This window comes from Sander vitreus, chromosome 17, assembly GCF_031162955.1.
Source record: "Sander vitreus isolate 19-12246 chromosome 17, sanVit1, whole genome shotgun sequence".
Taxonomy (NCBI): Eukaryota; Metazoa; Chordata; class Actinopteri; order Perciformes; family Percidae; genus Sander; species Sander vitreus.
Genome location: NC_135871.1, coordinates 27,502,226 through 27,514,874, shown reverse-complemented (window position 1 = coordinate 27,514,874; position 12,649 = coordinate 27,502,226). Strand labels below are relative to the sequence as shown.

Below are 12,649 nucleotides of genomic sequence, written 5' to 3'. Positions count from 1 at the left end.
CTGACTTGAGCGTTACAGGTGTTGGTTGGTTTGATTATTTTGGAGCTCTTGAAAGAGCCAGGTCGCCCTGCCTCCAGTTTGTATGCTATGCTATGCTATGCTATACTAAGCTAGTCGATTTCAGGCTCTAGCTCTATACATAACACACACTGGTATTGATCTTCTCATCTCACACTCGGTAAGAAAGCGATTAAGTATATTTCCCAAAAACGATTCCTTTGAATAGCTCAGCTGTTTTTAGTTGTGGCTCAATTTCACAAACTAGTGTTATTTTTTAAGTCATTTGAGCTTTACCTCTTTGAATTTTCCACACTGTGACGCACCTTTTTAAAAAGCATTTTAGCTCGTTGTCACCATACTTCATGCACAGAAAAAGCTGATTTTAATTTTGCTTCCCCCTGCACTGCAAAACCTACTGTATTAAACCATGCACAATCATTTCACCCCTAGGAGATATTAAGGATGGGACAGTGAAACCTGTGAACTTTTAAACTCTGAGGCCCAGGACTGTAGCTGTTTTCCACAACCAGTTCCATTACGTTCAGTTCATAACTCTGATTTTTTTCTTTTAGCAGCAGTGTTCTTTGCCTCAAATGTCATTAGCTTAAGCAGCCAAATAGATCTTTACAGCACTGCTCCATGTCCATAAAACATCATATATCATATCGTCGCTGTCAGGTAAAGCCTTGTTTGTCCCAAATATAGCTGCAAATATTAACTGATTTATCGATTTGAGTCATTTTTTTATGAAAAAAAGATTCCAGCTTCTAAAATGTGAATATTTTCTAGTTTCTTCGCTCCTCTGTGACGTTATCTTGGGCTGACTTTTTATAGACCAAACAACTAATTGATTAAATAATCGACAGATTATTCGGCTAGGAAAATAATCGTTAGTTGCGGCCATGGTCCCAAAGTGTTGTTTTTCAGCAAATAAAAAAGGCTAATTAGAAAATATTTTTGTGAGCTTTTTACCTCAGACGAAATCGCCTCGTCACTGTTTAAATATTTGTAAAAGCCACAGATAGATGTAAAGGGTGACCAATAGCATTGATTTATGAAAAATGTGGCGATACAAGGTTTCTGCCCACAGCGATGATATTTTATCATATCACTGATTAACAACTCTGTGTCGAGCGACAAAGTGACAGACCGCAAAGCCTCACTTTCAGATAATATATAAACATATATAATGTTGTACATTACTTGTTACTATGATGACCTATCTTTTCCATTTCCAACAGCAACAGAACCGCGCCTCTATTTGCTCCCATAGCAACAGACTAGTGTTATAGTGGTTGCCATATCAGATTTGTATTGTTTTGTTTTTTTGTTTATCCAGATGACAGTATTGTGATTTTAATGTTTACTCTCAGAAACAAAAAAAAAACAACGAATGAAATGATTATTGATCTACGCAACTTTTTATACAACAAGCAATAGAGTTGTTATTATTATTATTATTATTAACCTGCTTGGATCCCATTGGCTCCTCAAGTGTGTCAGTATTAGAGGGGAAGGTCTCTGATTGGGTGATGAATCAAAGGCCATCGGTTGTTAAACAAACTGAGGCCAAAGGCCCGGATTTGGGTTTGTTTTGGGTCCACGCAGGACAGAAATATGAGCAGATCCTGGTTTTCAGGGTCAGAGAGAAAGTTTTTGTCAGTTTGGGAAACCGATGGTCGAGACTTCTCACAGTCAGAGTGAGTATTTTAGGTTAGAACAAAGACCCACCTGGACCAGAGCCATGCTCCACACCAGCTGGGTCCATATTACACTTCTTATAAATACATTTCTGCCTGTTACTACATGCTAACCCTCCCATCTGCAGCAATTTTTTGTCCCTATTAGCATTAAGTTTACATCATTTTGGGAACTCAATGTGCCGCATGTGGAAGCAGCACATACTCAACGTAGAAACGTTTAACATTTCTTTAACATTTTTAACAGAACACACACTTTGCTCAACTCTGCTCTGAAGCATGGCTCTGGTCTAGTCTAAAAGAAATCAAAGCTCTGTATGATCTATAGTTAATCTAATGAATGGTTAATGGTTGATGCTTCATATGGATTATAAATACCAACTCTGATGAATGGACGAATGGATTAACAGCCAAATGTAAACGGACTGCACTTGGCATCAGTGAGTGAATGAGTGAAGCATGAATGTGCAATTTTATGGACATGAATGGTCAGATGGATACACAAAGGAACGAATAAATGAATGAATGAAATGTACAGAATGTTTGCATAGCGTTGATAGTATAAAAACAAATGTCCTGAGGTTTTATTGGTGGAGATGTTATTGAAGCAGTTAATCTGACTGGTCCTGATGATTAAATGGTCTTAGACAGACTGCAGTCGACTGGCCTTGTTACTCTCTCTCTCTCACACACACACACACACACACACACACACACACACACACACACACACACACACACACAGACAAAGGTATCTGTCTTAAACGTAAGGACACTTTCTGTTAAATTGGTGTTTGTCGATTGTCATCGAATTTTACGATTACAATTAAGACGTAGTAGTTTTTTAAACAAGCATTTGAAATAGGTCTCCTAAAATACATTTATACATTGTCACTTCATTGTGTATTAGGTGTGTTAACAGTGAGCCATATAACAGTAATCAATATTTTGATTAAGTATCTCTGCACCTGTTCAGCTAAAAATGCTTAAATACAAACAGGACATTTTATAAATAGCATGGCTGCGTGTCTGTCAGCTTGTTGTGTAGTTCTTCAAAATCGTATTAGCACAACTAAATCTTCAGTGAATACAACTTTTGTCCAAAAGGACTGAACATCTACAGTATCATGCTATAGATTTTGGAAGCTACTAATAGAGCAGCCCAATCACATCTTAGTTTAATGTTTGTGGTGAGAAATGAACTGTTTCTACAACAGCTCCTGAGTTTGTAGCAAACCTGAAAAAAAAGCTGCAATTTTAGGTAACAAAAATGTATCATGGATAAAAACGTCATCAAAATAAAATGTAAGTAAATATCTTCATAAATACACTGTTGGTGAGTGTTATGTTAATGCTAATATCCTAATATCCAATATTGTCAAAACAAAAGAGGTATTAGGCATCTTCCTTGTTTAGGTAAACGTTAAAATATAAAATGTCATAAATATAAACTTTTAATAGACATTTAACTTTAAAGGACAAATCCGGCGCAAAATGAACCTAGGGGTTAAAAACAAGTGTACCGAGTCGACCGTTCTCTGTGATTTGTTTTCATGCTAATCGAATGTGACCAGTTTTAGCGCAAACCGCTAATTAGCTTATAACGCTAGCCGTCGGGGCCACGCAAAAGTAAAACGAAATCACTATTTCTATACCACTGACAAGGCTCAAAATATCACCACACTTCCACAGTAGCATAATGAGGGTCGCTACATGTAAACCGAAGCATTGAGAACTTTGTAAGTGTACAGACAGTTTATTAAAAAGATAGTTTAGAAAGACTGTACCGTTCACGTATACATGCGGGCGCCATCTTGGGAAAACAGTCACAACCAGTCGAACGACGAACGCCGTGTAACCAGTAACCAGTAACATAGCTCAAGCACGGCATTTGTGTTAGTGGTATAGAAATAGTGATTTCTTTTTACTTTTGCGTGCCCTGACGACTAGCGTTATAAGCTAATTAGCGGTTTGGGCTAAAACAGGTCACATTCGATTAGCATGAAAACAAATCCCAGAGAACGTTTGACTCGGTACCCATGTGTTATTAACCCCTAGGTTCATATTGTGCCGGATTTGTTCTTTAATCTCTACATACTTACACACATGGACACATTGGACATCTAAATGACAGAAATACATATAACACGGATTCACGCACACAGTATCACTGAGCACAACACAGACTCACATTACCGACCTTTGACTCAAACTCTCCTCCAGAGTTAGCCCCACTTCCTGTTTGTTGATCCCAGGTATGTATTTTGTTGGTAATGTATTAATAGAAGTATAATAGGTGTTTCTTTTTTCTTTTTTTTTTCCTCCTTCCATATGTCAGGATGTTTGATTGATGGCTGTATGTGCGATGTTTGTGTTTCAGGGTGCGCTGACCTCCACCTGCTGGACATGCTGAGTCCCATGGAGAGGAAGAGGCAGGGATACATCCACGAGCTGATCGTCACCGAGGAGAACTACGTCAACGATCTGCAGCTCGTCACAGAGGTAAACACACAGTGGAGCACGTGTGTCAAACTCACGGCCCAAGGACCAAACCCGGCCCCTCGCAAATTTGGATCTGACCCGCATAACAATTAACCCTTGTGTTGTCTTCCCGTCGACCATGAAAAAAACACTTTAGTTGTCCCTATCTCAACGTTTTTGTGTCGCCTTTTCTGACATTTTAGGCGCTTTTATCGATATCTCATATTTCTAATATAAAAAAAAACTGTGAAAACATAAGGACAACATAAGATTCACAATAAATGTGGACTCGCCTAGTTGTGCGCCAAACCAAAAACATGGAAATCTGTTTTCAAATCGCAATTATGCGACACTCAACGCAGTATTTGGCAGATTTTGCCTACTTTGAGACTCAGAAATTCCCACACATATTCAGGCCTGTGAAACAGGTTGTTGTGAGTCGGGTAGCCTTAGTAGTTAGCCTTAGGGTAGTAGTTTAGAAAATGTAATCAGAATGCATTGTTTTGCTTGATTTGCTTAATTCTATGATGGCTAAGGAACATTTTTGCTGACTTTTTTAGGGCTTAATGTTGGCCAAATGTGAAAGTATGTGAAACATGCAATAAAATGGTTAAACGTATGTTACTTTTTCGAAAAAAATGTCAATAAACGATACATGTCTGGCCCTGCTCTCATTTTCTAGTGTGGCCCTTAGTGAAATGAAGTTTGACACCCCTGCAGTATGGGTGAATCAAGATTTTTTTTTTTATCAGAATTAAACTGTGCATCAAACAATGAATACTTTTCATTTTGTGGCATGTAAATGGTCAAAGTGAAGACTTCAAATCAGTGTGAAACGTAAACTATTGCTGACTTTTTTGGCTTATAAGTACTGATGTCATTTAGGACTTTGAAAGGCAATTTTGGTTGAACCCAGTTGCTCAAACAAAACTCAATAGTACTAATACAAACTCTGTCAACAATCAAATGGTTTTATTTGTAGAACTCTGTCTCTCTCCCTATTTTTTGTTTTTACAAAGCTAGCACAGGCAAGTTGGATTTGGAAACTGAAGCTTTATGTGAGCAGTTCAGAGGCCTTCTGGGAATTAAAGTTCACAGTTTCTCTCAGGGTTACGTCTCGCTCAGAAATGTAGCTGCCAGTGTGCCAAGCGAGAGGGCCGAGGGCAGCTTTAACTCGGTCATACATGCCTATATAGAGACGGAAAGTGTAGTGGTTCAGAACTAAGACACGCAAGCAACATTTACACAAGAAGTTACCGTCCTTATAAAGAACAAATACTAAACGATGGATTTTCTGTTGTGGGATTTGAAGTAGCAAACAGATTTTCAAATAAAATACAAAATGTGAAAATTGTACTTATAGTAATGCCTGGGTTTTGATTAATATTGGTGAAAGATGTAGTAACTTTTCTGCGTGTGTGTGTGTGTGTGTGTGTGTGTGTGTGTGTGTGTGTGTGTGTGTGTGTGTGTGTGTGTGTGTGTTTAGATCTTCCACAAACCTTTGTTGGATTGCGAGCTGCTGACGGAGAAGGAAGTGGCCATGATCTTTGTCAACTGGAAGGAGCTCATCATGTGCAACATCAAACTGCTCAAGTAAAGAGACATGTTCACGTACCAGTATTACACACTCATGCACCCAGGCAAACAGTAGATTGAGTTAGACATGAAGACATTTGCATCTGATATGCATTGTGGACCATTATTGGACTTGAAGCTATTTTAATTTGAAGATAACAATTTCCTTGCAAAGCTCAGTTGCTTTGAATGATGGAAAAATAAACCTGTCCTACTTTTTTTGGCCTTACTGCCCAACCTAAAAACAGAATGGTGTACTTTTTTCTTAACCTTCCTGTTGTCCTCGGGTCAAGTTTGACCCATTTTTAAAAAGTTTCTATATCAGAAATGTGGGTTTCTTTCAACCAAATTGTCAAAAGAAAAAACGTGGATGGTTCCGTACAACGCTCTTCACAAGTAAAATAAATGATCAGCTCACTACTTTCATTGATTTTGGGTGTTTTAGTCAATTTTATAGCATTTGAAAAAAAATTGATAAAAGAACGTCAGAAAAAGTGCCGAAAGAAATGACAAAAACATCAGAAAAAGTGACAGAAAAATTTGGAAAAAAAGTGACTTAAACATCAAAACATTTCCAAGACATCGGGAAAAACGACAAAAATGTCAAAAAAGACGACCAAAACATTGAAAAAAGTTAAAGATTTTTACCCAGAAAAGCAAAGTTGCACGGTCGACGGGAAGATGTACATAAAAGTCGGGGCGACCTCTAGCTCACCCAGTAGAGTGTGCGCCCCATTTACGCTGAGTCCTGGGCAGGGTGATGACATGCAGCAGAGGGCCGCAGGTTGGACTCGAACCCGCGGCCCTTTGCTGCATGTCATCCCCCCTCTCTCTCCCCTTTCCTGTCCCCAAGCTATCCTGTCAATAAAGGCCATGGCACAGGCATGCATGTGGTATCTTTCGAAAGCTTTTCTGCTTCTCATCATGCCCCCCCTCTCTCTCCCTGCAGGGCTCTGAGGGTGAGGAAGAAGATGTCAGGTGATCGGATGCCGGTGAAGATGATTGGTGACATCCTGACCAACCAGCTGCCTCACATGCAGCCATACATCAGGTTCTGTCTGTCATCTTTTAATCCCACCTGTAGCCAATCAGGGAGTCCGTTGATTAAACAGCCCGAGTTTGAATGTCATTGTTAATGTTTTCTAATTCTGTTTTCAGATTCTGCTCATGTCAGCTGAACGGAGCCACGCTGATTCAGCAGAAAACTGACGACAGCCCTGAGATCAAAGACTTCCTGAAGGTATACACACACACACACACACACACACACACACACACACACACACACACACACACACATACACAGTACACATCATTTTGCCTTCAGTGGAATGTTGTTACTTTTAATTATCTGTGATAAACATTTAATGACATTTTCCCAACATATCTCTATCTTGGGCACTCCCATAAGCTTTCTTATTCAGGCATTTAACACAAATATCCAGAATGTTTGAAGAAAATCTGATGAAGGGGTTAGATACATTCTCATTATACGCCTCTTATACTGAAGTCATTTTACTTTGGGAGTGAGAGCATTTTACTTTGGGAGTGAGAAACAGAAGTGTATGTTTATTTTATTAGAAGACTTACATGTATTTCACTAGGAACTGAGGTTAAGCATGATCAAACATTCTGCATTCATTCTTTAAACTTTAACTTTAGACATTAGGAACAGGGTTAACCCTAGTCCAGCATTCTGTAGATCTCGTTTGAACCGTATTTTGTAAAAATGAAAAGTTCACTCAAGTCTAAGAAGTTATTATGTGATGAGTTTTCAGTTTTTCTAATGCTGTCTCTGTCTCTATCAGAGGTTAGCCATGGATCCCAGGTGTAAGGGGATGCCTCTGTCCAGCTTCTTGCTCAAACCCATGCAGAGAGTCACACGCTACCCGCTCATTATCAAGAACGTATGTACGACACACAGACACATCTTAAGGGATGCGTTAAAACTTTAAATTCATGCTACCAAATGCCCTTTGGAGTCCTTCTTACTTATTTTCTGTAAATAAGTAAATATTTATTGTCGTTATCGATTATAGATCTTAGAAAATACTCCAGAGTCACATCCAGACAACAGCCATCTGAAAGCTGCTCTGGAGAAAGCAGAGGAGCTGTGCTCACAGGTGAACACACACACACACACACACACACACACACACACACACACACACACACACACACACACACACATAATCTTCAATATGCTCGTTGCAAGAATACGATTATACGACAATATGATAATTTCCATCTTAAAATTAAGTCAAAGGCAGTTACAACCATACAACTTCCACCACTGCCCTTTTTCTTTCTCTATCTATGGTAACTGATATCTAGGAAAATCCCAAAATATTATTAAAATCAAGAGTATAAGTGTTATCCTCTTATGAATGTTCATCACACGTAAGATAGCAAAACTTTGGATTCATGTACTGTATATCTGAGTTTATGTAGATAAAAGTTTGTTTGTATATATGTGAACGTCTTTGTGGACCCAGCATATCTTTTATAATCGTATTTTTTGAATGTGCAAACAAATAAATAATAGGTAAAATAAACATTGTGTGTGTGTGTGTGTGTGTGTGTGTGTGTGTGTGTGTGTGTGTGTGTGTTTAGGTGAATGAGGGCGTCAGGGAGAAGGAGAACTCAGATCGTCTGGAGTGGATTCAGGCTCACGTCCAGTGTGAAGGCCTGTCTGAAGTAACTGCAACACACGCATGCACACACACGCACACACATACATACACACACACACACACACACACACACACACACACACACACACACACACACACACACACACACCAAGCTTTCCAGACATTGTTTGCATTGTGTACTCCACACCATCTATACACTGACAACATAGATATATTCTCAATTACCTCACACACATACAAGTGAAACTCTTTCACACACAGTACTGAAATCACTCAAAGCCAAATGATGTCGTAACATGCTGTTATATGTGCTCTGAACACCCAGTTTAACAGACAAATATTAAAACTGGCAAATTATCAATTTGAAGATGTCTCTTTGGACTTATTTATCATTATTTATCATAATGTTTGACAGTTAATAGATAAACCTATTGAAAAAATAATCACATTTCTGTCTCTGTCCTTCAGCAACTGGTGTTTAACTCCGTCACCAACTGTCTGGGTCCCAGGAAGTTCCTCCACAGCGGGAAGCTGTTTAAAGCCAAGAGCAGCAAGGAGCTCTACGGCTTCCTGTTCAATGACTTCCTGCTGCTGACACAGGTGAGCCGCCGGTCCTCTGGCTGGCTCAGTGACTGTGTGTGTTGTAGAAATATTAGTTAAAGTTGTATCTGTGCTCATAAAAGAGCTGTGTGCAGTCATTGAGGAAGTGGTTCAAGGAAATGTCTCTGACGCATAGAAGGTTATGCTTAAGCCTTTAACTATAGTTTAAGCCTTTTATGGCATAAGAGTGCATTGTGTACCAAACACTTATGCAGAAAGACAGTTAAAGTTGAGTACGTTGCACCACACAGAGGCCCCGACCTTGGCGTGTGTGTTTGTGAAGATAAGAGTTTCTGCCTAGAAACAAGGAGACACCCCCCCTATGAGGAGAGAATAAAGACACAGGGAGAGCTCAGATCGGGGTTCACTTTGGAGGAGATCCTGGTGTACCGGGCTCTGACTTGATGTCTGTTGCTAGGGAAACTTAGACTCTGTTTGTGGACTCAGTAAACTTTGCTTAACTGAACTCTTCGTCTCAGATTGATCCTTATGTTCTGGTAAACTTAAGTCCGATGAAAGAAGGCGCGGGAATTAATAAATTGGAGTCAGATTTGACAGGCTTTAGGGCCTTATTTGGGACAAATTCCCACTACAGTGTGTGTGTGTGTGTGTGTGTGTGTGTGTGTGTGTTTCCTCTGCACAGTCCCAGCTTTACTGAAACCTGTTTCCTGTTGCTAAAACCATCTTTCTCTCCGCTGCTCCCACAGGTGACCAAACCTCTGGGCTCGTCAGGCTCGGACAAAGTCTTCTCCTCGAAAACACACCTGCAGTACCGCATGTACAAGACGGTAAGACGACACACATTCACACACTCTACTGCTGTTTAAGGTGCTGACACACCAAAAAGACGGCCGACCGTCGGCAGAAAAGGCAGTCGGACTGATCAGTCAGGTCCCCGAGGTCCAAAAAGTGCCTCAGAACACACCGAAGAGACGCCAACTTGAGCATACGCTCTGCGCGTGCGCGAAATGTAATACGTCTCCATAGCGGCAGGCTGCGCTGCTCTGTATTGTTTCCATTAGCAGTCCGATTGTTTCCCAGAAAATGAAAACCGGCAGCTGATTGGACGAAGGCGTCACGTGGTTCTTTTTTCTCCGGAAATTCACAGCCAGACTGTCATGGCGGCTTGTTCAGAATACGATCTCATATTGTACTAAAATAGTTCACCAAAATGTGTTTCTGAAAACATTTTAAGCGAGAAATAGACCATGCAGTTGGTGAATCTGTCTTCATTTCAGATCGACAAAGGTTAGTTTAAAAGATTTTCGTCAGATTTTGAGCGGCTCATCCGCTCGCCATTTCTGGGCGAGTCCCGACTGCCCTGTCTCCCGACTGAACATGTCGGGTCGGCGCAAATGAAGGCCGATGGCTCCTCGGACGGACGACGGCACGGGACACACCGAACAGACTCGAGTCACCGACCTCGCCAGACGGTCCGACAGCCGGTTGTCGGCTTGGTGTGTTTCCTCTATTAAACACGGCCATCAGCAGGTCCTGAACGCCTAAAGTAAATTTGTTGGTTTTAGGGAACCATTGGGAAGCATTGTTCAAATGTATTTAACTGTTTAAATGTTAAAAACTGTGATATTACATATTATAAAACATAATTTTTGTTTGTGTTTTGTTAAACAGATTTAAGCGTAATGCTGCTCGACAGTAAATTTCTTGCAATGGCAATACTCCAAATCCAAAAATGTTTTTTTGCACAGCAAAGTTACAAATTAACAAGGGTAATAATAACAGCGGACATGTTCTGTAGGGCTGGGTATCGTTCAAAAACATTCAATACCGATACCTACACCGTGACTTCGATACCGGTTCCTAAACGAAATTACAACATTACAACATTACACATTACGCCACAAATCTTTTTATTGTGTTACACTCTCACAGAGCTAGGGAAGTAGACAGACAACCGTTCTTGTCGCCAACTTTAAAATCAGTTGTCTGCTGTGTTAGGGTTGGGTACCGTTCACATTTTTACCGGTACCGGTACCTGAAATTCGGTTCCAGTACCCAACGGTACCTTTTTTCAGTACTTTCCCTCTGTAATTACAAAAAAATTATTTCAGTTGTAAAAATAATTCCAAACCTATTTATCCTATTTACTTAGAACATTATGTTATTTATTTAGAATATGTTACACTCTAAAGAAATTAAAAATAAATAAAACTGTGACTCTCTGTGACTTCAACAAAACTGCAGAGCCAACTGCCTTTGTTCGGGTTTACTCCATCCACACCTCTGCACGCGCGTGTCGGAGCCCCGCTCTCTGTCAACATGCAGAGAGGAAAGATAAGCTTGGGCTTACGTGCTCTCAGGTACCGAAACTTGGTACCGTTTGATTTAAAGTGAATCGGTCCTCGGTAGTACCGACGTAATTCGGTCGGTACCCAAAAAAGTACAGAGTTCGGTACCCAACCCTAGTTACAATGCTGAAAACATCTTGAACAGATACTGTAGCTTGCGGAAGGACTGTATTTGAAGTGGCGTTTATTTTTAATATATGGAGCTACAGTAAATGTATTTGTACCCTCTATGTGACTTACACTAACTCCTAATAACTGAGCTTTTCTTGTCTCTTTCAGCCAATCTTCCTAAATGAAGTGTTAGTGAAGCTGCCAACAGACCCGTCAGGAGATGAACCTCTGTTCCACATCTCTCACATAGACAGAGTTTACACACTCAGAGCTGAGAGTATCAATGAAAGGTAATAGAAACACACGGATGAACACGTGCAGTACATAAGGAATACAAATAGTTTTCACTTATTTCTTAGTTTTCTCCATCATTCCTAACATTTGGGATGATGTTTTACTCACCAACACAAATGATCTGCTGGATGTACTGTCTCTGGGCTTAAAATGTCTGGAGTTAGTTTAAAAAGCATGTTGTTGTTTTGTGTGTTTATGCAGGACGGCATGGGTTCAGAAAATTAAAGCAGCTTCAGAACTCTTCATTGAGACAGAGAAGAAGAAGAGAGAGAAGGCATATCTAGGTATCTCTCTTTGTCTTTCCTCCATCTTTTGTTTTGTTAAAGGCAAAAGAAAAACAAACAGATTTTTCCCATGATCAAACTTTATGATACTCAATAACATGAAGTCATTTCTCTGTGTCTCAGTGCGTTCTCAGAGGGCTACAGGTATCGGTAGGCTGATGGTCAACATTGTGGAGGGAATTGAGCTGAAACCCTGTCGCTCCCATGGTACGTACACACTCTGAAAAAGAGAAAAGGTTAGAATTTCAGCCATTTAAATATGTTTGTTCACTATCTCTCTTTAAAATCTTTTATCTAGCTTTTGGCTGGTGATGCCCATTCATTATAATATTGAACGGATGCTACATTTACTATAAATGCGGTATGTTTTCAGCCATAGTGTGACAAAGATTCTGTTGAGGAAATAAAAAGTTTGACCCTACAGCATCTACAAGTAGTAGGTACAAGTACAAGGTGTCAAATCCTCATTCTACTGATGTAAATGTGGTCCAAGCTAAGATAATAATCCAACTCATCTGACCAAAAGTTCTCATTCAGCTGAAGTTCTCTTTAAATGTGTCTCTTGTCTGAAGTAGTAACTGTTTGTGGTGAACACAAACAGTTACTAAAAGTAAGTTAAAAGTAAAACATGTTATAAACAT

At 39.8% G+C, this 12,649-nt stretch overlaps 1 protein-coding gene across 3 annotated transcripts in view; it reads left to right on the top strand.

Annotated features, from left to right (window-relative positions):
• The window catches only part of itsn1 (intersectin 1 (SH3 domain protein)), a 54,667-nt gene that overhangs the window by 38,910 nt on the left and 3,108 nt on the right, over positions 1–12,649 (top strand). For all 3 annotated transcript variants that reach the window (XM_078273845.1, XM_078273846.1, XM_078273844.1), the window contains exons 31-42: positions 4,081–4,202; positions 5,668–5,774; positions 6,706–6,807; positions 6,915–6,996; positions 7,565–7,663; positions 7,796–7,879; positions 8,370–8,453; positions 8,879–9,010; positions 9,718–9,798; positions 11,599–11,720; positions 11,926–12,008; positions 12,132–12,215. In XM_078273845.1, coding sequence (XP_078129971.1) covers positions 4,081–4,202; positions 5,668–5,774; positions 6,706–6,807; positions 6,915–6,996; positions 7,565–7,663; positions 7,796–7,879; positions 8,370–8,453; positions 8,879–9,010; positions 9,718–9,798; positions 11,599–11,720; positions 11,926–12,008; positions 12,132–12,215 — 1,182 coding nt within the window. The remainder of the gene's footprint in view (positions 1–4,080; positions 4,203–5,667; positions 5,775–6,705; positions 6,808–6,914; positions 6,997–7,564; positions 7,664–7,795; positions 7,880–8,369; positions 8,454–8,878; positions 9,011–9,717; positions 9,799–11,598; positions 11,721–11,925; positions 12,009–12,131; positions 12,216–12,649) is intronic.